Source organism: Podarcis pityusensis (assembly GCF_964106645.2).
Source record: "Podarcis pityusensis genome assembly, chromosome: 7".
Classification (NCBI taxonomy): domain Eukaryota; kingdom Metazoa; phylum Chordata; class Lepidosauria; order Squamata; family Lacertidae; genus Podarcis; species Podarcis pityusensis.
The window spans coordinates 6,415,685-6,443,054 of NC_138031.1; the positions used below are offsets into that span (position 1 = coordinate 6,415,685).

The following is a 27,370-nucleotide window of genomic DNA, read 5'->3' on the forward strand; positions in this document are numbered from 1 at the left end:
TTAGACAAAATTTAATACCATGAGCCATCTGTTTTAGCCATTTGTTTTGGAATAAAGGGGCAGCAGGGGCCAAAGGTTATCTGGTAATTAAGGTGCCTGGTCGAGGCAAATATAAGATATATGGCTACTTGTCTGCCATTTATGGATAGAAGGAAATATAGCTCTTTGTCTCCCATAAAAGGTAATAGGAAATGGGTGTATCTTTTATGATTGGTTCTAGCAAACAGCCAATAGGAATTTCAACCAGGCTGATTGGACAGAGGCAGCCAAAGGAGGAGCAAGGGGGCTGGGCTGAGGAAATATAAGTGCTGGTCATCAGGGCTGGAGTGGGCAGAGCTTTGGTAACCATATACCACTGTGTCTCTCATTTATTTGTCTGACAAATAAATTATTATTTTAATTTCTCTATTGCTAGGTTGAATATTTCATTCCAGCTAAGCGTTAACCACAAGCAGGGTGCTACATAACCACTACACCACACTGGGAAAACACACACACACACACACACACATATATATATATATGTATGTATGTATGTATATGTGTGTGTGTGTATATATATATGTGTGTGTGTGTGTGTGTGGTGTGTGTGTATAGGTAAAGGGACCCCTGACCATTAGGTCCAGTCGCGGACGACTCTGGGGTTGCGGCACTCATCTTGCTTTATTGGCCGAGGGAGCCGGCGTACAGTCATGTGGCCAGCATGACTAAGCCAGAGCAGCGAACCAGAGCAGCGCACGGAAACGCCGTTTACCTTCCCGCCGGAGCAGTACCTATTTATCTACTTGCACTTGGACGTGCTTTCGAACTGCTAGGTTGGAAGGAGCAGGGACTGAGCAACGGGAGCTCACCCCGTCACGGGGATTCAAACCGCCGACCTTCTGATTGGCAAGTCCTAGGCTCTGTGGTTGAACCCACAGCGCCACCCACATCCCATATATATATATATATATATATATATATATATATGCATGCAGCTTTCAAATCTCCTTCCTGGGGAGAGCATTCCACAAGCCACTGCAGAAAGGGCCCGGTTCTCGTGTTGCCACCCTCCAGACCTCTCACCAAGGAGGCACACAAAGAAGGGCCTCAGTTGATGATCACAGGGTCCGGGTGGGTTCATGTGAGGAGAAGCCGCCTGTGAGCTATTGCGGTCACATAAAGCAAATTACAAAAGTTCAACCAGGACGTGACAGCAGCCAGATTTGCCTTTTCCAAGAAGAGGCAAAGCTGGTACACTGGCCAAAATTGTGGAAAAGGAACACAGGCACGTGATCGTAAAGAGACAGAGCTGTTACGCTTTTTCGATGCAAGGGCTAAAAAACTGAAAGGAGGGGGGTGGGAGTTCCTTCGTTTCTAATTCTCTCTTTATTCTCTATGTGCCTTTTTAGCTGCGTTCATCCACTAGGTGGCATGTTATCGATATGGGATATTGGCTTCACAACAGCTGCAGTCATCACTGACAGCCTTGCCAGAATTTCATCACACAAACAACAATTTGTTGATAAGACACCCTGCAAACTCTTGTTATCCATTTCCAAAACAATGCTGGTGGCTTATGTTCAACGGATGACCAGGACCTATAGCGTTGAGGGATGAGGAAGAGGTGGGGGGCATTTGGATCTGACACTCAAGCTCCAAGGAGGCCCCTCAAATTCGGACCCTTGTTAAAATTATTGGCATTGGGTAAGTTTCGCAACTTGTCCTCAGGCACTTGAGACCAAAGTGTGACAATCTCACAGCTTAGAAGGGCACGTTTAAACAAATAACTGGTACAGATTTAGTCATGTTAAAAGAGATTTAACTGTTATAGATTTACCGTATTTTTTGCTCTATAAGACTCACTTTTTCCCTCCTAAAAAGTAAGGGGAAATGTGTGTGCGTCTTATGGAGCGAATGCAGGCTGCACAGCTATCCCAGAAGCCAGAACAGCAAGAGGGATTGCTGCTTTCACTGCGCAGCGATTCTTCTTGCTGTTCTGGCTTCTGAGATTCAGAATATTTTTTTTCTTGTTTTCCTCCTCCAAAAACTAGGTGCGTCTTGTGGTCTGGTGCGTCGTATAGAGCGAAAAATACGGGTAGTTATGCTTGAGTTTTTGTTCTCGTGTTATTCCAAACCTAGAATCAGGGGCAGAAAGACTGGAGATCTCCCCTCTTGTTTTATATTTATGGTCTTTCGTTTCCCCACATTCTCCTCAAAACAACCCTGTGGGGTAGGTATTTGGGGCCAAACCCAGTGTTTGGCCCAAGATCTTGCAGTGAACTTCATGGCTGCGTGGTCTCCCAGATCCTAGACCAAGTAATATCCCACCACTTTACTTCATAATCTGGGAAGTAGGCCTAAAAGTGAATATACAGGCTGAAGGAAATGATCTTTTCCCATAGGTCTGGAAGGCTGAGGAAGCCCCTGTTATAGGTTGTGTGTGGCAACTTTTAACAGTCCACTAACGCTGGCTAATTCATCCTTCTGGGCCCCACAAATTCACCCTACCAGGTCCAGGGTCCACCAGCTACCACTGAGGTATATTCATGGCAGTTTCCTGGTCCTTGGCAACAGATGTCATAGTCCAGACTCTTCCACTCAGAGGAGAGGGCAGAAGAAGGACTCAGGGAGCTGGCCTTTCCAGCGGTTTTAGTCAAGGTTCTCCCATTACATAATGCTATGCCAAAAGGTAAAATCCTTCTTTCAACCGTTCTGCACAGGTAAGACCAAAGGACATACGACGAGATGGATGAATGAATAAACAGCTAGAAGCTAAATGGCTTAAAAAAATAAATCACTGAATTCATGTACTTCCCATAAAAGAACCCTTGTGAAGGAAAGCTACAGGCCACATCCAAAATACCCGAATTCTTTAAAACTCTACTTATAATATTGAGTGACAAAATGATACAAATCAGTTCTGAAGATTTACCTTTTTGTAAAACTGCTGGTCGCACACTGCTCTCGTTTTCATAAATTCTTCACTATTAAATACTCTGTGCTCATAATTCAGATGATCTTTCACCTCCCTATTGGTAAAACAAAATTATCAAAATCAATCATGAATAAAGGTCCTTATTAATTGTGCCCAGTTCTTTAGGTGGAATCATTAAACCCACGCCCCTCCCCTTAATTCTATTGTAACCTGCAAGCCTTCAGCAACACATTTAATACAGCACAGAGCATCCACCACATATAAATGACACAGGAAAAAGGCTTGTGTCATGGAAGTGTACAAGTTAGGGGTGGAGAAGGAATTTGTCTGGGCCACTTTTCACAAAATCATAGAAGTGTAGAGCTGAGATCCTAACCCCCGCGACTTGGGGCTTGAACCCACAGCCCTGAGATTAAGAGTCTCCTGCTGGACTGACTGTGCTATCTCAGGGGACCAAACTGGCCTGACACTCCCTAACTTGCTTGTGGATCAGAACACAGCTCCCAATCGGACAGCACACTTCGGCATATTTTGAAATGCATTTCAGAGCGCAGAACGTGCAGACACAAATAGGTTTAGGAAACTGATGCACATGAAGGATCATTCTTGTGTATAATAGCTGAAGCCAAAGACTGATGTTCTGCAAATCAGTCTAACCCCTTTTGAAAGCCACCTGCCCTAGTGGCTATTACAGCAAGATGGTCTGCAAGCAATACCTTATTGTTAATTATTGCAAACACACACATCCTGATTCACGAGCAACAAACGCTTCGCATTTGTATTTTTCTTGGTCCTGGATTCTGGCGCATAAAGCAGTAGAAGAAAGGAAAGACACTACTGTCTTTATATAATAAATATATAATATATTTATTATATATATTTATTATATTATATATATATATATATATATATATATATATATATATATAATATAATAATAAATAAAATTTATTTTTATTATTATTATTATTACTACTGGAAAAGAAGAACAAAGGGGAAGTTGGAAGAAAAGGACGAAACAAAAATCTCAAGCCCATTGACAGAATGTTGACTGGCTTTAGCACTGTAACACTTTACCTCTTCATAGAAAGCATTGGCTCAAATATTTATGAAAGCAGCAATAATTCCCAATGAGTATTGGTACGCCTGATTATGGGGCTAGGGGTACCAATTCTGTGCAGTGAATTAATATTGCAGTTTTGAAAAAGACATCCCTAGCATTTCCCACCCCCAGATTCCAAATTCTAATTCTTTTCTCTCTCACACTCTTTTTTTAAAAAGCAACCACAATGATGCTCAACTGGTGTTATGACCTTGGGTAGATGCAACATTTATTGACCTCTTTCCACACCGACTCATCTTCTTCCACCGAAACTCCCCTAACTTTTCAGCAGTGACCAGAGGGCAGAATCGTGTCTGCATTGAAGTGACCATTAAAAACAACTCAAGTGCATTTCTAGCTCTCACTGGAAGCAAACTATGGTCAGCAACCTTTGCAACCCCATAGTTAACACTGGAAAGGGATGGGGAGGAACTGAGCAGGAGAAGAGAGAACACAAACTTGTAGGATGCTCTCATTTATTTTAACCACAGTTAAGATTAGCAAGGCATCAGGAAATGTCACAGCTGCATGGGTACAAAGGCAAATGTCAAATGAGTGCCAAAATTCAGGGGGACCGTTAACCTTATTTAGGCACAGTTAACCCCCCCAGAACAGATGGGGGGGGAGGAAGTCCTGCTACATGAATGGACCTCGTTCCATGCACACGTCAACTTAGTTGAAGCCCACCCAATAGGTCTATTCAAAGTAAAACTTAATTGAATTCCACCCTCAGTCGCCACATTCACACAGAGTCAACTGGCAACAGCCAAAAACCCACTTGAAAGCTCAGCATAAAAAGGTCCTTGGTTACAAGCATATAATTCCTTTCTCTTAACAATGATTCTGTCCTCAAGACTAAGTCCTGGAACCTTGGGGAGCTTCATAACATTACTCACTGAATTGTTTGCAGTGCCTCCCCTCCAACCAGCTGAAATTCTGATGAGTAATGCGATGCACTTTCCAGCCAGGCAGCTTAAAGGTACATCTAACGTAAATTAGGGTAATTAACATTCACTATGAAGAATGGAAGCCCATTTAGTCCAGCATCTTGCTCTCACAACAGCCAACCATCTTCTTTCTTCTTTGGCGATCACTTGTAGCTGAGTAAGACTGTCCTCCATAAACATGGTTTTAACCATGAGTCCATAAGTGACTGTGGAGGCCTATTCTGGATCCACATGTCCTTCCACAGTGGGGACATTGGTTTACAGGCCGGAGTTGATCACGGTGAGGGTTTTCCACATTTCTCCCTTGCGTCCTGAGTTTGAGTGTCTTCAAAGCCCATGACACCTTTGGTAAAGGCTGTTCTCCAATTGGAGCACTCGCAGGCAAGTGTTTCCCAATTGTTGGTGTTTATACTACATTTTTTAGATTTGCCTTGAGACAGTCTTTAAACCTCTTTTGTTGACCACCAGCATTACGCTTTCCATTTTTAAGTTCGGAATAGAGTAGTCGCTTTGGAAGACGATCTTCAGGCATCCGCACAACATGACCAGTCCAACGAAGTTGATGTTGAATAATCATTGCTTCAACACTGGTGATCTTTGCTTCTTCCAGTACACTGACCTTAGTTCGCCTGTCTTCCCAAGTGATGTGTAAGATTTTTCAGAGACAAAATGGAATCTTTCCAGGAGTTGGCGTGGTCCATGTTTCACAGGCATACAGCAAGCTTGGTAGTACAATAGCTTTGTAAACAAGCATTTTGGTTTCCCTGCGAATGTCCCGGTCCTCAAACACTCTGCACTTCAATCGGGAGAAAGCCGCACTCGCAGAGCTCAGGCGATGCTGGATTTCGGCATCAGTGTCGGCCCTTGTGGAAAGATAACTGTTGGAGTCAACCCTATGCCCAGGAGAAACACTGCCATAACTGAGCGTCAGATTCAACGCCTCATTTATTCCTTCACCGAATCGAGGGACTCTTCGCTTTAGTACAGAAGGGAGCAGCAAAAGCTCAGAGACAGAGAGAAAGTGCAAATGCTTTGAGTTCCAGAATCATGCGCTGTGCAAGGGTTATTTCAGCACCTACCTAAAGATATTGACTATTAACTGCAGAGTAATCTGTTGAATTTCAGAATTCAGCCTCTGCTGCCAAATCCTCCTTCGCAGCTGAACTTCACCAAGGTCTGTGCAGGAAGCACGGTGGGAGAGCTCCAGGTCATAGTGCAGCTGAAGATTTTCAACCCTGCAGGGGGGGAAAGAACACGTTAACTCCCTAAAATTTAAATCAAATCCACCCTGGGTGGGGGGAGTCTGAGGATTCCACTCCCCGTCCAAGAGAGATGTGGCGGGATGCCAGGACAGGCAATTTCTCAAGAGTCAAAAACTCACCCAGCCCCAATGTTAACCCCAGGGATGGAGGAAAGGGAGAAGCAGAGTGGAATGGCTTCAAGGCATCCTTTGAAACCAAGGGCCTTAAGCTATGCCTGTCTCGACAAGCAATCAGACTTAAGAGAGAATTTGGAGTATATATGGGGGAATTTGCTCAACTAGTCAGGTGTCAGTACGCAAGAGAAAATGGGATTAGGTGTATTATAGAAGACAAAGGGACACGGGTGGCGCTGTGGGTTAAACCACAGAGCCTAGGACTTGCCGATCAGAAGGTCGGTGGTTCAAATCCCCGCGATGGGGTGAGCTCCTGTTGCTCGGTCCCTACTCCTGCCAACCTAGCAGTTCGAAAGCATGTCAAAGTGCAAGTAGATAAATAGGTACCACTCCAGCGGGAAGGTAAACGGCGTTTCCGTGCGCTGCTCTGGTTCTCCAGAAGCAGCTTAGTCATGCTGGCCACATGAAGCTGTACGCCTGCTCCCTCGGCCAATAAAGCGAGATGAGCGCCGCAACCCCAGAGTCGGCCACAACTGGACCTATTGGTCAGGGGTCCCTTTACCTTTACCTAGAAGACAAACTCTTTATCTTACTGGATCATGCGCCATTATCAGAATTTTGCAGTTCAAAGTTTTTGGGTGTTTATTTCAGAAAACCCATCAACCATCTCTGTGCGTGTATTTGGGTGAATGGCATAACTTAATTAACACACACCACTTGCCACCATTCAGGCACCCTGTTGCCCCCCACCCCAGGTCCCTCAATCCACCAAAGGAATCCATCTTTCTAATTGCACTGGATGAAGATAACATCAGCCCCCGTGCAACTCACTACCTCACACTCCTTTGCCAAGCAGGAGAATGAGCAGGTGCACAAAATCGCACCCTGTGTCTTTGCCAAATAATTTCATTTTTTCATCCTTAGCATTTATTTCTACCTTGCTATGAAGATTTTTGCTGCCTCCAGTGGGATGTCTGGAATTTCAGTCTCCTCTTCTGATGACTGGGATTGCGCGATATCGCCATTGTCAATGTTAATTAGAATTAAGTCGTCGGCTTCCTTTTTATTTGAGAGACAGACAGGTTCGTCATTTAAAACAATATGGATTAGGCAGGAAGAAGTAATGCAAAATGCAAGCTATGACACTATTAACAATGGAATAACTGAATACCACCCATAAGATGCAATTAAAATTAAGTTTCACTCAAAAGTAGAACTATTGAAATTAATGAACCTGATTTTGTGAATCTCAGTGGGTCTACCCTGAGCAATGCTTAGCTGAATACGACACGATGTATCTCACTTAACGTGGGCGGAATTCAATGCAGCACTTAGGAGATTGTTTTGTGCAATCATTTTTGCTTGGCCAAAGAGATGCTCTCCCCTTTCCTCCTTCTGTACACTGTTCTGGGGGTTCTTCTCAACCCCCCAGAATGAATTAGCAGGCAATACAGTAAGGAAGGGGAGGGAATAAGCCCTGCTGCGCTGGCATGCTCTGGCAAATGAAGCCAGGTAGTTGAATCCAGCCCCGTATGAATAAAAATACGTAGGTTTCAAATTTTTGGTCACAGAGCAGGGTAGATAAAAATCAATAATAATTTTTTAAAATCGGATTTAAATTGGATTTTTAAAAAATTTAAATTGGATTGTTAAAATAAAATGCTTTTGGAGGAAAAACCTTTCTAAATATAGTTTTCTATTTAAGTTACATTATACTCCAAAGGCTATTCATCAAGAAAAAAGGATTTGTTTTTAGTTTTTCATGTGTGCTCAAACTCAGTCTAAGTTGTTTTTTTTTAAATGTTTAACCACATCAGTTAACAAACATGGATACGTATGCTATAATGTTATTGTTTTGGTTAAATAAATTGTTATTAAGGAAATGATTATTTTTCTCCTTCCAATAAAGTACAGCAGAAAAATTGTCCAGATATAAACAGTTAACTTATTAAACCTCACAATAATTTCATAATTACCTGCCTTTGTTTTTCTAGTAGTATAACCAAATCAGTAATTTTTGAAATAACTGTAAAAACTGCTCTGAAAATTTATTATTCCAAAAATGAAACCTTCATCTGGTTGTAAATATTAAGATTATACCTGCAAGAATGAGTCTTTCTGTAAAAAAAAAAAAATGATTTAAATCAAGTCTTACTGACTAGTGATTTACAGTATTTTTTGCTCTATAAGACTCACTTTTTCCCTCCTAAAAAGTAAGGGGAAATGTGTGTGCGTCTTATGGAGTGAATGCAGGCTGCGCACCTATGCCAGAAGCCAGAACAGCAAGAGGGATTGCTGCTTTCACTGCGCAGCGATCCCTCTTGCTGTTCTGGCTTCTGAGATTCAGAATTTTTTTTTTCTTGTTTTCCTCCTCCAAAAACGAGGTGTGTCTTGTGGTCTGGTGCGTCTTATAGAGCGAAAAATACGGTGAATCATGATTTAAATCAAATCCACCCTGTCACAGAGCAATAATTTATGAACAAAAGCATTGATCTTATCTGTGGATAAAATATTAGAACACAGTTCAAACCGAGGGAAGGAGATCAGTGGTGGAGCACACACTTTGCATGCAAAAAGTCTTGGTTCAATGTCCGGCAACTACAGGAGACGCCCATTTGAAACCCCAAAGAACCACTGCCAGTCCATGTAGACAGCACTGAACTAGATGGAGCAAATGTCTGACTCAGAACAAGGCAACTTCTTGCGTTTCCATCCAGTCTATCTCAGCCTCGCTGGGGAGCCGCTTGGACTCGTGCGAAAATATCCTACACAAATCTTCCCATTCCGAAAAGACTGAAGAGTCCTTTCAGATGTGAAGGCTGACAATGGGAGCCAATTCTTTAGAGCACGGCCACAACCCTATAAAACAGGAAATGACCTAACTCTCAAGGTTCCCTGGAAGATGAACCAGCATTTATAATCCCCTGTGAAAGGGTCTGACCTGAGACTGCACTGGTGGTGGCAGCAATTATGAGAAATGTCAGGGGATTTACACAGCAATCATGGCAATAGCAGGGTGAGCGAGAGCCAGCATTCAGGAGCTGGGGCAGGGGCAGAGAAGTTCGTCCTTTGCCACTCGGTTGGTTATCTGGGGTTGCAGCCACAGCACAGCTAAGAAGCAGATTAAATGGGTGCACTACATACATGACGAATATTATTAAATGCGTAATCTCTTCAAAAGGGCCCAGTTATCTATAATACCATGTGTTCGTCTAAACCATTTTCCATTTTTAATTCGTATTAGATAAGCATTAGATAATCCCCAGGACTAGCTGGCTGAATTGGTCCTACTTGGGCCAGCGAGGAGGCCAGGGGAGAATTAGCTGTGGGATCTTCATAAAAGGGGTAGGGAGAGGGAAGAGAAGGGAAATAAAAGATCAGGCTGAATTCAGATTAAAGGCCAGGCGGAATAGCTCTGTCTTACAGGCCCGACGGAAGGAGGTTAAATCCTGCAGGGCCCTAGTCTCATGGCACAGAGTATTCCACCAGGTCAGAGCCATCACTGAGAAAGCCCTGGCCGTGGTGTAGGATAGTCTGACTTCCTTAGGGCCCGGGACCTCTAAACTATGGTTATTCATGGACCTTAAGGTCTTCTGCAGGGCAGACCAGGAGAGGCGGTCCCGTAAATACATACCTGGAAGTGACCTGGATAAGTCATAAGGACATTACTGGAACGTCACTAAAAGGGTGGAATGGAGGTAGAAAAAGGGGTTCACAGGCTTTTTCAATGGGCTTCTGATCCCATGCAAGTGGGCAGTAACCCAGAACGCAACTCCAGCACAAATGTGGAGTTACTTGTACCTCTGAATGCATTTTATAGGTGAGAGAAGCAGAGAAGCAGAACTGGAAATGACCCACAGCAGACCTTGCAAACCTCTCCAAAATGATCAATGTGGCATCCCATGAGGAAGGATGTAGGAGCCATGACGAAATCCAACATCTGACGAGACAGAATGGGTACGAAAGTGTGCTGCCACTGAATAGGGTGGATGTACATCATGAAGCACTCGGATATGAGGGTCAGCAATGCCCAGTCAGAGGAAAATAAAACAATCTTCCGCTCTGTTAAAATGCAGGTTATGATCTGGAAAGGGAGGGAAAACAGGCCACCATAAATTCCATATAGGAAGAGCTTCAGCGTAACAGCACCTTATCATTTATTTAACAAATTTTAAGTGCTTGGCATACTTTACAAAAGTAATAATAATAATAATAATAATAATAATAATAATAATAATAATAATTTATTATTTATACCCCGCCCATCTGGCTGGGTTTCCCCAGCCACTCTGGGCGGCTTCCAACAGAACACTAAAATACAATAACCTATTAAACATTAAAAGCTTCCCTAGGCAGGGCTGCCTTCAGATGTCTTCTAAAAGTTTGGTAGTTGTTTTTCTCTTTGACATCTGGTGGGAGGGCGTTCCACAGGGTGGGTGCCACTACCGAGAAGGCCCTCATTTCAGTAACTCTTATTACATCCCGTCTAGCAGAAAGATGGAAGGAGAATTGAACTGGCAACATCCCTCTGACTTCTTACTCTCACTGCCACTATGAGCATTCAGTATTTACGGCGACCCTGTCAAAGCCCTGGTCTCGCTATGGAAAGGCGGGCGAGACTTTGCCTGGTTATGGGGATCGCTGTGTTCCCGTTGTTAAAAGTATGGTATGTCTTCTCGCATGCTCCCTGCCAGAGGCCCATTTCACTCATTCAGAACAAGGGCATTAGGCTGAAATTATTTACAAATGGGATCCTCCTTAATGAGGGTCCTGGTTGCGCACGGGCCCCTAAGGCACCCTCGCTGGGAGAGTTGTTGCCGGGAGTGGCCCAAGCCTTAACCGTTGGGCCCCGGGATCATGCCAGGCTGTTTGGGCCAATCAGGGCAGTTGGCGCGATTCCTGGGGCCTATAAAAGTGGCAGCGCGGCGTAACTGGGGTTACTTGCATTCGCGCTGCCGAACATCTGCCCTCCCTAATTTTATGTGCTGCTGCTTTGGCCTTGCTTTGGATTGGGTCGCCTGTTTTGGAGCAAGAGCTGGGTAGGAATTTTTCCATTTGACAGATTGGATGTAGCCACTTGGTTTTCGCCTACCCCCTTAGCAATCGTCACAACTTTGTAAGGTTTGGCGGTGAGGCATTGGCTTATTGAAGTGTGTGGGAGGGGAGGTGCGGCCATCACCTGCCTCTCCATGAATAAGGGTATTCCGGTAAAGGAATCTGGGGGTCTGGATCTCGTCTGAAGTCCGCTTGAGGGGCTAGGGCCATGCCAGGACGGCAGGAACCCCGGGGTGAGCTTCGTTGGTCTTCACCGATGTTGCTCCCTCGTTTGGTGTTTACCCTTTCAGACTTCCAGCCAGAGAGGCAGGAGTCAGTTATAGTCTGTTGCCAATGCCTAAGCCAACACCGCTCACTTTGCTGTAATCGATAAAGTTGTGGCCTAAATTTTGCCCAATAACTTAAACTAAAATTACATGTCAGTGTGAAGTTATTTTCAGGGGAAGGGCTTGGGGGCCTTGGAGCGCAAAGTAATTCTGTGCAACTCCCACAAACTATACACGGATCCAGTTTCCACCTGCTTAAAACAAGACAGCCATGCTATACCTGTAACACCTGTTCCGGTTTGAAGCATAGGAAGGGAAGGTGTAGATCCAGATCAATAAGTGGGCTGTCAGGATCCTCCTGAGATGGAAATATTACCTGGAGAGGCTTCGTATTAAATATCTAGGAGGAACAACAGAGGTGGGTGGTCAGCTATTTTTTGTGTCATAACCACAAACTGCAACTACAATATATTTTACAAACAAAAACAGTGAAAACAGGCCTAAGAATCGGGAACAAGAAGACTGCTTTTGCATGCAGAACATTCACAGATCTGCAGTATTATAGCACATTTCTTTGTCCAAATGAACAAGCTTTTGTATTTTTTTTTGCTCATCTACAGGAAGGGACTAAACAAAGCAACCGGAGAATTTGACAATAGATTAAACTTATCTGACATCTACTGTGATAATGAGCCGTCTAGTCTAATCCCTTTCTGAGCAAGGAAATGTTAATTCATGTGAGAGGGGGTGGGAAGAGAAAATAACAGTTGCATTACTGAGCGGATGAACCGTGAAAACAAATGCAAATTCTGGTGTTAAGTAAGATGAGATTTAGTTAATAACTCCTGTAGAACTTATATTTATTATTTATTATTATTATTTCAAGCACAATCATGAGCAGTTGCAATACAGGCTCAGATACTATAACACAAACAGAAAACTTACATTAAATTGCATCACTCGGTGACAAGTTCTCACACAGACTAAAGGTCCTAGGGGAGACTACAGAACTGTTCTGTATTCCCATGATTGCCAAATACTGGAATAAACCCTGAAAACTGTTGTGATCAGATACCTATTGACAAAGGCTCAACCCAGACCCTAAACAGGCTCTAGACGAAGAGAGAGAATGAAGATTGAATGCAAACTCCTACAGTCTGCACTGAAAACAAAAAAAAACCCAGAAACGCACATTCTTCGATGAATTATGTCATGTCCTGCAAAATAAGGATAACCTCCATTATTCCTCTTTAAAGGTAAAGGGACCCCTGACCATTAGGTTCAGTCGTGACTGACTCTGGGGTTGCGGCGCTCATCTCGCTTTATTGGCTGAGGGAGCCGGCATACAGCTTCTGGGTCATGTGGCCGAACCAGAGCAGCGCACAGAAACACCATTTACCTTCCCACCAGAGTGGTACCTATTTATCTACTTGCACTTTGACGTCCTTTCGAACTGCTAGGTTGGCAGGAGCAGGGACCAAGCAACGGAAGCTCACCCCATCGCTGGGATTCGAACCGCCGACCTTCTGATCGGCAAGCCCTAGGCTCTGTGGTTTAACCCACAGCGCCACTACCTAAAAATCCCAGCGTGGGCAGAAAAACGTTGCAGTCCTAAAAGCAGAGTAGAAATAGAGGTCCTAAAAGACAGGGAACACCCAAGGCAGAAATGTGTAGGACAGGAACAGAACTTGAATCTTCAAACATGGATTACTGCCAAATAGCAGTAAAGAAGAAGGAAAGGCGATTTCCAGCAGGAAAAGCAGAAGATAGGGAGAGCTAAAGCATTTCCTCCCACACACCCCCATTTCCCCCCTGCAACCCCTCCCTCCCCTACAGTCAAAATAACATGGGAGGGAGAGAGGGAATGCAGAGACAAGATGTTCCCAACCATCGTCTCTCCACTGAAACTCCACTGTCCTATATTATTGCGAATGGCAGGGGTGACCTGAATTTGCAGACACAAGCCTGCTGCTGTCTGGTGTCAAGGCACCTTCATCGTGTAGTTTTCTTGATACGCTGAAAGTGCACCTCTCTTTGACAACTGAGATATGCATTCTAGGACACGCCCTCCCCCCTTCATTCTGTAATCTGTTTTAACTGATTCCGAAAGTGTGTTTTTAAAATTGCTGTAAGCCACTTTCCCTTCCTCTCTTATTTTTCCCTAGGCCTGCATATTTTTTTTGTTTTTTATACATATTTTGACTGCGTCAGACCAACACGGCTACCTACCTGAATCTAGAGTAATGTTCCGGTTTGCAGACTTTTTCTGGAAGTCAAACGTGCTCTGTTTTGACTGCTACGCTTCCAATTTGAGTGCCACACTTCCGTTTTAAGTGTTACACTGAGGTCTGTCTGTTTTTGTTATTTATTTTGCATTTTTGCTTCTGCGGCTCTTTTTCGTTTTGTTTTTGTGACTGTGTGTAACCCAGTTCAGCTACTGACTGATTGAATGATTGTATGACTGCAGTACATTGTTTACTGCTTTCATTTTATGGATCGATGGTCTCGTTAGATAGTAAAATTCATGTTAAACTGCTGTTTTAGGGGTTGTTTTTAAAAGTCAGGAACAGATTAATCCGTTTTGCATTACTTTCTATGGGAAAGCACGCCTTGGTTTAGAAACGCTTTGGTTTTGGAACAGACTTCCGGAACGGATTAAGTTCGAGAACCAAGGTACCACTGTAGACAACAAATTGAAGGGTAAGTTTGGTCTGGAGGGAAAAATGAAGAATGGAGGAGAAGAAGAAGAGTTTGGATTTGATATCCTGCTTTATCACTACCTGAAGGAGTCTCATAGCAGCTAACATTCTCCTTTCCCTTCCTCCCCCACAACAAACACTCTGTGAGGTGAGTGAGGCTGAGAGACTTCAGAGAAGTGTGACTAGCCCAAGGTCACCCAGCAGCTGCATGTGGAGGAGCGGGGAAGCAAACCCAGTTCACCAGATTACGAGTCCACCGCTCTTAACCACTACACCATGCTGGCCTAGGGAAAAATAAGAGAGGAAGGGAAAGTGGCCATGAGCCTTTGCTCTTCTGAGCACCAGTCATGAACCAAGTTCTTCAGAACAGGGTTATTTTAAGTTCCTTCATTTCCAGACAAACACTAAGGAAGCTAATATACAGCAGAATAAAATGTAGTATCTTGCAGAATTACCAAGTGCAAAGGTCCTGGAGGAGGAGTGGGGATTAAACACAGTCTGGCGGCGAATTCTTTTATATAGTTATCAACATCTAAATCCTTGTAAGACTTCAATTGTGCCAATAAGCTGAAATAATAAAAAAAGCAAATAGAAGTAAAGCATATGTCAGTAGAAGGCAAAATTACTTTTAGTAAAATTCTCATTCCTTCAAAGTATGTTTTCTTCTGTACAGTATATATCCACCAACTTACTGCAGTCCTTCTTTGTGTTGTTTTTGGGGCCTGCTAAAAACTGCTTTGCTCCAACGAAATATACTTAGATATATTTTAAAAATATGTGTTTAGATATATATTTTTAAAATGTATCTAAATACGTGCCTTGCTTTCATAAGTTTTTGATGAATATTTTAGTTTGTCTTTAGCTTGAGTAAGCGGTATATAAATTTTGTTAAATAAATCAAAATGCACAATATACATAACTGCAACAGACTAAATCCATGCTTACAACCATCACTAACCTCTGAATAACTGTTGAAAGAAATACATTTTAAGTGCCGTTCTGAACACAGGGAACCCAATTAATTTCCACCTATAAGGACACTGACTAATTATAGCACTGCCTGTTGGGGCATACCTTCCTTCCAATCTGCAAACCTACTTGGAAGGACAGTTTTAAAATAAATCGTTTCCTACTCCACACTGATGTGAAGACAGAGACTGTTCAAGCAAAATGCTGCAGCGTTGCCTACAAATAGGTGAATCTGCTGCCTTAATTTGGCTGCCTTTGCCTCCCAACAGTTGTAATTGGTCACTAAAAGCTCTCTTACTGTGATATAGAATATTTTGACAGCTTCTGTAACAAATAAAATCACAGCCATGGGTGCAAGTTACTGTCATTGAAGTAGCTTAGATCATAATCCTTACCAGGACAGACAGTCTTTGAGGGCATTGAAGTAGGGATACCTAGATATGATGCACACTGCAAATGGCACAAAATATGAAGCAGATCTGGAGCTCTTTGCCGTTTCCCAAGAAGCTTGTCCATTATAGAAGATGTGGGCATCCTGCAAGAAAACTGCGTGTTACTTTAGGCACTTGTCAAAAAAACTCAGTTTTGGAAAACCAAGAAGCACATTTACAAAATAAAGGACATAATGTTGACTTTAAGAACCGCTCATGTTGCAGTACATATTAGGCACTCAAGACCCATTCTAATTCTACAACAACAACAACAACAACAACAACAACAATTTATTATTTATACCCTGCCCATCTGGTTAACAACAACAACAACAACAATAATAATAATTTATTATTTATACCCTGCCCATATGGTTGGGTTTCCCCAGCCACTCTGGGTGGCTCCCAACAGTATATTATTATTATTATTATTATTATTATTATTATTATCATTAAAAGCAATAAACATCAAACATTAAAAACTTCCTTAAACAGGGCTGCCTTCAGATGTCTTCTAAAAATCAGATAGTTGTATATTTCCTTGACATCTGGTGGGAGGGCATTCCACAGGGCGGGCGCCACCACCGAGAAGGCCCTCTGACTGGTTCCCTGTAACTTCACTTCTTGCAGTGAGGGAACCGCCAGAAGGCCCTCGGAGCTTGACCTCAGTGTCCGGGCTGAATGATGGGGGTGGAGATGCTCCTTCAGGTATACTGGGCCGAGGCTGTTTAGGGCTTTAAAGGTCAGCACCAACACTTTGAATTGTGTTCAGAAACGTACTGGGAGCCAACGTAGGTCTTTCAGGGCCAGTGTTATACGGTGTTATATTCTTTGGGGAATTCCCATGTTCAGCTTACAAAAGCCACCCTACAGGTTTATGATCACGTGTTAATAACAAGTTACCTGAGTTGACAAAGTCGAAAGCATTCGCCCTAGATATATCTGTGACTAGAACTCACAATCAAGAACTCTGCTGGGTCTTGCTTCTTCAGAGATCTATGCCCTGAACTGTAAGAACTTAGCAGCAGCTAAAGATACAGACACTAGATGACTAATTTTAAGAATGGTCAGCATTTGCAAATGATCAGCTCAGCATTTGGGCTTGTCAGATTAGGAGCACAGGAGCAGGGTAAACAACCTACTTGCATAGGCCGGTAATACTGTGCGACAACACCATACGTTCTGTTACCACAGACGTCGGTGAAAACAAGGAAATGGATGCGGTCTTCTGTGGATTCCAACGCTATATTAAATCCTCCTGCAAATGAGATGAACATATTGTAAGGCACAGCGCCAATAAAAGTTAGCAGTAGTGAACACAGTTACGAATTGCCATCTTCAGATGAAGGGCAGTATATAGATTTAATACATAACAACAACAACAGCAGCAACAACAACAACAACAACAACTACAGTACACATATTTGCAGACCCTGAAAATTGATTCCAGGAGTGAAATTAGGAATCAACTTCCTGGGCAGAGCAATCCAAACAGTTTGTATTTTAAAATGCAAAGCCAACATTGCTTCCAAGAATACACGAGACAGTTCAGGCGGTGTTGTTTGTTTTCCCAAGCTGGGGGGAAAGAAAGGACACAGAACCTTTGGATCCATGCCTTCCTGTGATCTTCACCCGGCACAGATGTTCAACATCTGCACAGACCACTGGCAGAGGTCACAAAAATTGCCACATTGCCAAGGAGCACCTCTCTTTCTCTCTGCCACGGCCCCTTGGAACACCCTCCCCCTGGGGACCAAAGGATCACAGCCTTAATCAATAAAATTAATTTAGCCTATTAAAATACCACCCAGAATAGCAGCGTTTTTGCTCTTAAGATTTTCTCAGTACGGCATATTTTTCTCTTGTAGCCGAGATGCAGCTTATACTATCTGCATGGGGATGAGAGTTATACACAGTAGCCCAGAATCAGAATAGGAATCATTGGTTAGGTAATCATGTAACCCACCATTAGATTCTAATGCATGATCTATCTATCTATCATCTATCTATCTATTTATTTATTTATATCTATCTATCTATCTATCTATCTATCTAACTAACATCTATCTATCTATCTATCTAATCATCTATCTATCATCTATATCTATCATCTCTCTATTTCTCCCTCTCTCTCTATCCAGCACTTTCTTTCTGGGGGGGGGAGGCAGGGGGACGCATACCCCTAAACATTTTATGAATCTTTGTAAAGGTAAAGGTAAAGGGACCACTGACCATTAGGTCCAGTCGTAGCCGACTCTGGGGTTGCGGCACTCATCTCGCTTTATTGGCCGAGGGAGCCAGCGTACAGCTTCCAGGTCATGTGGCCAGCATGACAAAGCCGTTTCTGGCGAACCAGAGCAGCACACGGAAACGCCGTTTACCTTCCTGCCGGAAGGTATTTATCTACTTTCACTTTGACGTGCTTTCGAACTGCTAGGTTGGCAGGAGCAGGGACCAAGCAACGGGAGCTCACCCCGTCGCGGGGATTCAAACCGCCGTCCTTCTGATCAGCAAGTCCTAGGCTCTGTGGTTTAACCCACAGCGCCACCTGCATCCCTCTTGTGAATCTTTGTACTTTTGTCCATTTACTGAATTTATTTTTCCCGATTTAAACTATAAAATGGTGATTCTCTTGAGTGAAAATGAGAGTACCCCTGAACATTTTTTTAAGGAAAAAAACACTGTATCAATCGATCATCAATAAAATGATTCCCACTTTTCCAGAAGCACTACAAGTCCCCTGCTTTTATGCATCAATACTGATCCTATCCGTTAACAGACATGAAACTGATTATTAAAATGACAGGGGCTCACATTACCTGGAAAGCAAAGCTGTGGCAATCCGTTAAGGTCAATGTCTATGGGGATGGTAATATCTTCAGTCTCGGGAATTTTATGGGCTCCATTCAGAGCTTTTGCAGTGTCAATCTTGGATTTCTCTTTCTTTTTCCGAAAGGAACGCCGTTTCCCTTTATTGAACACATTCCTATTTATATTTGTGGTTTGCAACTCCTCCTTGCTGATGAACGGAGGTACAAAAACAGAAAGTACTTCTGGTTCGAAGGGAGGGGCGCTTCTTATGTCATGTCTTTGAGCAACCTAAAAACAATAAAATAATAACAATTGTTGTTTTGTCCCCAAATGATGGTTCACATATAAGAAATTTACTTCTGCTACTACTTAGCAGCAATTTATTTTTGTTATGAAACAATCCACCCCAGCTAAAACAATATTTTTAAAAGAATGTTACTAATATTATTTGGCAATAATTACATCTTCAGTCTTCATCCTCTTATGTATTATCTTCATTTTGTACATGGTGCTCTCCACACATATATCCAATACTAAATTCTACTGTACCTGTTGAATTGTACTTCCAAGTAAACAAACTCTAAGTCTACTGGTTCAAAATTAAAGCCAAGAGCATTTAACTAGGTGCAAAAGTCCACCCACTGTAAGTTCTTTCTTCAAGAATTAATAATACACATTAACTGAAACATTAGGAATGTTATTATTTCAATTTGTTACCTACCTTTCAACCTAAGATCCTGGGGCAGGTTACAGCAATTAAATCGCAATGTTAAAAGCAGTTCAATACAATTTACCGTCACAAAAATATGGTGGGCCCTAAAACTAGAGACCCCGGGTGTCAAAAAGCAAAGGTAAAGAGGTATGTCTTTAGTATTCGATGAAGATGCCAAACTCACCTCTATGGGGAGAGAGCTCCACAGCTTTGTGGCTGTCACAGAGAATAGGTAAAGGTAAAAGGTAAAGGAACCCTGGACAGTTAAGTCCAGTCAAAGGCGACTACGGGGTTGTGGCACTCATCTCACTTCAGGCCGAGGGAGCCGGTGTTTGTCCACAGACAGCTTTCCAGGTCATGTAGCCAGCAAGACTAAACTGCTTATGGCGCAACAGAACACCATGACGGAAGCCAGAGCGCACGGAAACGCCATTAACTACCCGTCACAGTGGTAACTATTTATCTACTTGTGCTGGTGTGCACAACTGCTAGGTTGGCAGAAGCTGGGACAGAGCAACGGGCGCTCACCCTGTCACAGGGATTCGAACCGCTGACCTTCCGATCAGCAAGCCCAAGACCACAGCGCCACCCACATCACAGAGAATGTCCTCCCCCAGGCCACCAGCATCCCAAGCTTACAGAAGTGATGGAACAACCAACAGGGACTGCTCTGCTAATCTTAACACCCAAGGGGATCTGTAGGAAAGGAGGCAAGCCTTCAGATGCTTGGAGCCTGAGTCATTTGAGGCTTTAAACACTAACACGAGCACCTTGAATTGGGCCCAGAAATAGAACTGGCAATCAGTGCTGCTGTTTTGCAAGATCTAAATGGAACCCAAACAGTAATCCGGCTGCTGCATTTTGAACCTACCGAAGTTTCTCGTTCATCTTCAAGAGCATCCCCAAGCACAGTGCAGTCATCCAAATGGGATGCTACCAGAGCCATGTCACTTCTTGTCCAGAAGGGGCCACAGCTGTTGAACCAGCCATGGCTGGAAAAAGACACTCCAAGCCATCGAGGTCATCTAAGCTTCCAGATTCAGGAGGACCTCCAAGCTGTGAACCTCCTTTTTCCAAAAGACTGCAACCCTGTCCAAACCCCTACCCACCTCCTGGACATGAGCAGGTCAGTCTACAGTAAAAGTCACAAATAATGGGTTGCGTCCATGTTAGTCCTACTCAAACTGGACATGAGGAACTTAGGTTCGTTTATGTCAAGGGGCCTGCTCATCAGCATCTGTCTGTCTCGAGAGACAATGGAGTGCACCCCCGGGGTGAAGTCAAACCACTGCATTAGCAAGACCAAAGTGACCTCTTCAGTGTGTATGGAGGTCCTGGGCTGCCCAGAAGATAATCCCCACCTCCTGGCCTCACTGGTGTGGTCCAAAGGAAGCAGAGCAAGATGTTTGGCACGAGCTTGGCTGCAGGAGTTGCTGGTAGGGGGTGTACGAGGCAACATCCAGCTATCTTAAGAGACTCCTCCAAATTTGTGTAGTTTATACTCCAGGCTTCCTCAACGTCGGCCCTCCAGATGTTTTGAGATTACAATTCCCAACATTCCTGACCACTGGTCCTGCTAGCTAGGGATCATGGGAGTTGTAGGCCAAAAACATCTGGAGGGCCGAGGTTGACAAAGCCTGTTATACTCCCTAGGCCAGAGGTCGGCAACGTGTGACCCATGGGCTGGATGTGGCCCACAAAGGCCAGTTTAGCGGCCCACAAGCTGCCTGCAAACCGAGCCACCCGCATGGCAAGTCCCCCGTGCACTGCACTAAACCAGCACAGCATGGCGCGGGGACTCGCCAAGTGGCGCCGGAAATGGCATCTGCGCACGTGCAGATACCAGAAATCACGTCTGTGCATGTCCAGATGCCGAAAATTGTTTTGGGACTACAACTCCCATCACCCCTAGCTAACAGGACCAGTGGTCAGGGATGATGGGAATTGTAGTCCCAAAACATCTGGATGGCAGAGTTTGCCTATGCATGGTCTAGTAGTTAACAATATTGGGAGCAAAGTCAAGAAATCCTAAGCTAATACAGATTCTATGCCGGTTTCTCAGGAACTTGCGACACCCTTAAATCTATCTTGCTTCAAGACATTTTTCTTTTCAATTTTATGCAAAGCATAACCATTATCAACCAATAAAACCAAATAAAATCAACTAAGCACGTTGATCTTCATCTAGTTCATTCTACTGAAGTCAGTTTGTAAGATGTCGGTGGCGAAACAAACTAAGCATGCTATTTTGCAACCAGTTCAGTTCATTCTGCTGAAACTGACTCATAGGAAGAAGTCTTCTATAGGAAGTGCCCAGGCCACTCCATCATACTCTATTTCAGATGGTGTCCCCCCCCCCCCCAATGTTGCTGAACTCCAACTCCCATTAGCCCCAGCCAGAGATGGTGGGAACCACATGGCTTACCCCTGCTCTAGGCAAATCATTAAACCGCCTTCAGGATCAGGAAGCAATGCCCTTCCCTGGGGTAAGGGGGCAGACCTACCAATGGCTATCAGAATGCCTATCAGCTTTTCCCCATTCCCAGTCTAGCCATGAGATGAACAGCTGCCAATGGGGGTAGCTTTCAGTCAATGAAAAAAGAAAGATTTAAATGGCAAGGATGTTTCATATAACTGCCTAAGCATGCAAGCAGTGGTGGTGCCCGGGAAAGGGGATCTGGGAACCAAAAGAGTACTTATCAAAATCATATTGCCGTTTTCAGCGGATAATAAATCAGTTTGACACCCTGGTCATATGAGTGACACCCTACTTTAGATTCAGGTAGGTAGCCATGTTGGTCTGATGCAGTCAAAATAAATATTAAAAAATTGTCCAGTAGCACCTTAGAGACCAACTAAGTTTGTTCTGGGTATAAACTATACCCAGAACAAACTTAAAAGGTAAAGGATCCCTGACAGTTAAGAAGTCCAGTTGCAAACGATTCTGGGGTTGCGGTGCTCATCTCACTTTACTGGCCGAGGGAGCCGGCGTTTGTCCGCAGACAGTTTTTCCGGGTCATGTGGCCAGCATGACTAAGTCGCTTCTAGCGAAACCAGAGCAGTGCACGGAAACGCCGTTTACCTCCCCGCTGGAGCGGTACCTATTTATCTACTTGCACTTTGACATGCTTTCGAACTGCTAGGTTGGCAGGAGCTGGGACCGAACAATGGGAGCTCACCCCATCGCAGGGATTCGAACCGCAGACCTTCCAATCGGCAAGCCCAAGGCTTAGTGGTTTACACCACAGTGCCATCCGCGTCCCTATAACAAACTTAGTTGGTCTCAAAGGTGCTACTGGACATTTATTTTTAATTTGTTTTATTTAACCCTACTTTTGAGACCACACAAACGTCACAATGCCAAATAGTCGTTGCCATTCCTCACACAAACTCTCCCCACCAACAAAGGAGCTGTGGGTCCACTTTTGAACAACCTGTAACCAATTCAGATGGAAGATAGTTGTTCAACAAATGAGCTGTTCTGCTTGAATAGCCCTCATCAGAAAAGAAAACAACAACATATTAGGCAATTTGGAGGGAGGAGACATCTGATGAAGTAGAGAAGTCTACAAAAGCTTATGAAAAATAAGCTTATTGGACGAAAGAAGAATGGCAGACAAAATTAATGGACTACGCAGAATTAGACAAAACGACAGGAAGGATTCGAAACCTGCAGGACCAGAGATTCACAGAAGATTGGAAAAAATATACGAACTATTTGAAGAGCAACTGTAATCAACAAATTACGCTAGTAGGACTACAAGAAGTTTTGTAAAGAGAAATATATGAAACATTGCAAAGTAGAAAAAGAATAGAGATATTAGTTATGAGATTTAAATGTAATAGTGAAAGTAAGAAATGTACTGTATTGATTAGATTGGAAAATTTTCAGAGGTGATTGATGGAAGTCAAAAAATTTCTATAAGATGCAAAATTATGTTATGTATGTTTAATTACTGTTGAAAATGATATGTTAAAAAACTAATAAAACTGTGGGGGGGGACCTCGGGTTAAGTACTTAATTCATTCCGGAGGTCTGTTCTTAACCTGAAGCACCACTTTAGCTAATGGGGCCTCCTGCTGCCGCCGCACCGCCAGAGCACGATTTCTGTTCTCATCCTGCAGCAAAGTTCTTAACCTGAAGCACTATTTCTGGGTTAGCAGAGTCTGTAACCTGAAGCGTATGTAACCCGAGGTACTACTGTATATAAGAAAAATAAGCTTATTGGTCTTTAAAGTCCCACTAGACTCTTGGTGTGTGTTTTCCCTGCAAGCAACCAACACAGCTAACCCTCTGGAAACCATAAGGGCTTGGTGATTAAGACTTAAGTGTTGCAGCATGCTAACGAAACGTCACATGCTGGTGACATGCCCACTTTAAAGCAAAGTGGCACATCTCCATTTCACAACATCTCAACTCTTAGGAAGTGGCGGCGGTTGTTTCTTTTTCTTCTTTTTTAATCTGCAGAAACCACACACTCACCTTGTAAAAGGAAATAAAACGTTTTTTTAAAAAGTCTTCCCCTGCCCCCAAGCTCCTAACATGTAAATAAAGGCCAAAGAAGGAAGTTGACAAATTAGTGAGACAGGCGAGATAATCTTAAACTCCTGCGATCTATTATGTATTTACAAGGGGATCTGTGGGAAAGAAACCGTGCTGTCGTTGTTTTTTCCTTCTCAGCCTCAGGGTGGATTTACCAGTTTGTCAGCGCATCAGGAACAAGCTAACAGCTTTGCACAGTTACATAGCACAGAAATGCAGCCGCGCTGGTTTAAACGGATCTCAAGGGTGCATAGAAAGCGATTTGTTCCACCTTTCTCCTGCAGTCACCAACCCTGCGAAAGCGTAGCAGCTTAGTCCCTTCTCCCTTTTTTACCTGGTACATTTCCTTCTCCCTTTCTCTAGGGACGCCGACCAACACGCAGATCTCCAGCACTGAAGAAGGGAGCACATCTTCCATAGCAAGGGCGCGGAGCCCACAAGAAGCCGAGGAACCCGGGCTGCTTCCTGCCCCTTCCAGACGGAGCCCACAGACCCCGGACAGCCAAGTTCAGTTCCTCCAGCCCTGTAGAAAGAAGGGAAGAGGAGAATGGGAGGTGAAGGCAGCAGCCTCCTGGCTTCCGAGAAGGAAAGAAACAAACGAGGTCTGTGTCATCCGCTATGGGAGGAGCCGCTGAAAACTCTCCTCACTCAGAGGGCTGGATAAAAAGTTAAAAACCAACAGGGAAAGGGATCAAAAGGAAAGTTGACACCTGCAAGGAGTAGCAAATCTCACCCCATGGCACTTCTGTTTCCAAGCACCCTTTGCAACGAAACTGGGGGGGTTTGGTCCCAAAATAAGGAATAAAAGCAGCCTTCAGTCTCTGCTCGCCCTGGGATGGAGGGGAAAGGAAGGGGTTGCCTGATCGTCTCTTCACTTATTTTGGGTGCATTTTTTCACTTTCTTTTTTAATCTCAAAATTGACAGCAAAGGGGGGTGAGATGGGGGGGCTCCCTCCTCCCGATTTCTTCACCCGACCCCAAAATTTGGGGAGGGGGAATTTGTTGGCCAGCTCACCGCATTCAAACAAAATAATAATAATAATAATAATAATAATAATAATGACGACTCTGGGCGGCTTCCAACAAAACACTAATATACAAAATAACCTATTAAACATTAAAATCTTCCCTAAACAGGGCTGCCTTCAGATGTCTTCTAAAAGTTTGGTAGTTGTTTTTCTCTCTGACATCTGGTGGGAGGGGGTTCCACGGGGCGGGTGCCACTACCGAGAAGGCCCAATGAGCAACACCCCAATGAAGGGGGTTTCGTTGGGAAACTGGGGGTGGCATATAGCCCTAACTTCAAGCTCGGCTCCCAAACACCCGCAAAATAGTGGGGGGGGGGAGCAGTCCTCTCTTAAGTTGGCTCTCCTGACATCCATCTGCCCATTTGCAGAGGCTTCGAATCACAGGATTATAGACTCCAGGAGAGTTGGAAGGGACCCCCAAAGTCATCTAGTCCAACCCCCTGCAATGCAGGAATCTCAACATATGGTCGCGTCCCCCCCCCCTCCAACAACATCCAATTTGAAACTGTACAGGACCTTGCTTAGGCAAATGTGCCAGCGGTTTTATTTTAATCTTGTTTTTAAGTTATATTCATTCAGCTTCTTTTTATTATTGGTTGTTAGCCGCCCTGAGCCTGGCCTTGGCTGGGGAGGGCGGGGTATAAATAAAAAAAATTATTATTATCATTATTGCGCACCCCCACCCCCCAAATGAAGACAAGAAAGCAAAAGCAGATGCCCCGATGGTTTCGAAAATGGGGGGAAACACACCTTCTCTCCCCAATATTTCCTTAACGTTTAGAGAGCTCCTGCCCACCCCCCTCAAAAAAGGGGGAAGGCAAAAAAGACCCCCACCCCAAAAAAAGGGGGAAGCAAAAAGACACCACCCCCAAAAAAAGAGGGAGGCAGAAAAGACACACCCAAAATGGGGAAGGCAAAAAAAACCCAAAAAGGGGGGGAAGCAATAAGACACCCCCAAAAAGGAGGCAAAAAAGACACCCCCAAAATGGGGAAGGCCAAAAAAACCCAAAAAGGGGGGGAGCAATAAGACACCCCCAAAAAGGAGGCAAAAAAGACACCCCCAAAATGGGGAAGGCAAAAAAAACCCAAAAAGGGGGGAAAGCAATAAGACACCCCCAAAAAGGAGGCAAAAAAGACACCCCCAAAATGGGGAAGGCCAAAAAACAACAACCCAAAAATAATAATTTGGGAGAAACCTCTAAAGAGCTGCCTCTGAGGGGCTTCTCCTCACTTCTCAGTGCCAAGTGGGGTGGCAAAAAAATGGAGAGGCGCCCGCCCCCCAACTCAATCTCTCCTCAGCCCAGTTAAAAAGGGGAAGATATGGAAGACACACACGGCCCCTTCCAGGAAGAAGGGCCGGCTCCCCTCGGCCGAGGAAAAGGGGGCGCCCTCAGGCCCACCCCCCAGTCCCAAAGTCCAGCGTCCCTCCAGCTGGGACACCCACACGCCCCACCGCGCCGCCCTGCCCGCGGAGGCCTCGGCGGGTGGGAGAGGCGGAGTCCCGGGCGGCTTCCCTCGCGCAGGGGAGGAGCGGGAGAGGCTGCCCGCGGCGCGGAGGCAGGAAGTCGGGGAGGAGGAGGAGGAGGAGGGCGGAGGCGGCGCGGGCGGCAGAAGAAGGGGAGGGTCCGAACGTATTTCTTATGGCTATTATAGGGCAATCGATTTAAAAAAACCAAAACAAACCCTGGTAGGATTTATTTTTAGATTTCATCAAGTTTAATGCGCCACTAGTGTGTGCATATAAACTCTGTTTGTTTGATTCATAAAGGTTAATGCATCGCTGGATTTTTATTTTTCTGTGTACATATATACAAATACACACACACACACACACACACATATATATATATGTATATATATATGTATATATATATATATATACACACACACACACACACACACACACATATACAGCATAGGCACACACACACACACACACACACACACACATATATATAAATATACATACATACAGCATAGCTGTCAACTTTTTTCTTGCGAGGAATCCTATTCAGAATAAGGGAATTTCCCTTTAAAAAAGGAAAACATTGACAGCTATGACATACATACATACAGACACACACACACATATGTAATCCCTCTTTAATTATTTCATAAAATTTAACCGTTGCATTATGTGTGTCTAATTTTTTACTTTGAAAAAAAATCACCTCTTTATTTATTTATTTCATGAATGCACCACTTGATCGTTTTGGGGTTTTTCAATAATAATAATAATAATAATAATAATAAATCACTCAAAGTGGTTTCTGAAAAGGCAAGGCAATACTGCAAAATGGAGAGAAATCCGCAGCCCTGCTTCACGACATATGAAAGCTAAAATGGCAAAAGCAGATCAGAGTTTTACCTGAACTTTCTAAGCTTGCCTAAACAGGAATGCTTTTAGCGGGTGTCGAAAAGAGAAAAGCGAAGGCGCCTGCTTGGTCTCAATTGGCAGGGAGTTCCAAAGTGCTACACTAAATGACCGAGTTCTTGCAAATGAAGAACAGTTATT

The 27,370-nt window shown here is 43.9% G+C and overlaps 1 protein-coding gene across 2 annotated transcripts in view; it reads right to left on the reverse strand.

Moving 5' to 3' along the window:
* The window catches only part of DENND3 (DENN domain containing 3), a 51,325-nt gene extending 25,568 nt beyond the window's left edge, over nucleotides 1-25,757 (reverse strand). The window contains exons 1-11 of one of the 2 annotated variants that reach the window (XM_081012497.1): nucleotides 25,606-25,757; nucleotides 24,162-24,350; nucleotides 18,581-18,860; nucleotides 16,904-17,019; nucleotides 15,726-15,865; nucleotides 14,817-14,928; nucleotides 11,943-12,062; nucleotides 10,207-10,425; nucleotides 7,279-7,400; nucleotides 6,046-6,201; nucleotides 2,915-3,011 (exon numbers count right to left, since the gene is read on the reverse strand). In XM_081012497.1, coding sequence (XP_080868623.1) covers nucleotides 2,915-3,011; nucleotides 6,046-6,201; nucleotides 7,279-7,400; nucleotides 10,207-10,425; nucleotides 11,943-12,062; nucleotides 14,817-14,928; nucleotides 15,726-15,865; nucleotides 16,904-17,019; nucleotides 18,581-18,860; nucleotides 24,162-24,245 — 1,446 coding nt within the window. In that variant the 5' untranslated portion in view covers nucleotides 24,246-24,350; nucleotides 25,606-25,757. Of the gene's footprint in view, nucleotides 1-2,914; nucleotides 3,012-6,045; nucleotides 6,202-7,278; nucleotides 7,401-10,206; nucleotides 10,426-11,942; nucleotides 12,063-14,816; nucleotides 14,929-15,725; nucleotides 15,866-16,903; nucleotides 17,020-18,580; nucleotides 18,861-24,161; nucleotides 24,351-24,560; nucleotides 24,782-25,605 lie in introns of those variants that run through there. The other variant, XM_081012496.1, reaches the window with a different exon arrangement.
* Between the last annotated feature and the right edge of the window lie 1,613 nt (nucleotides 25,758-27,370).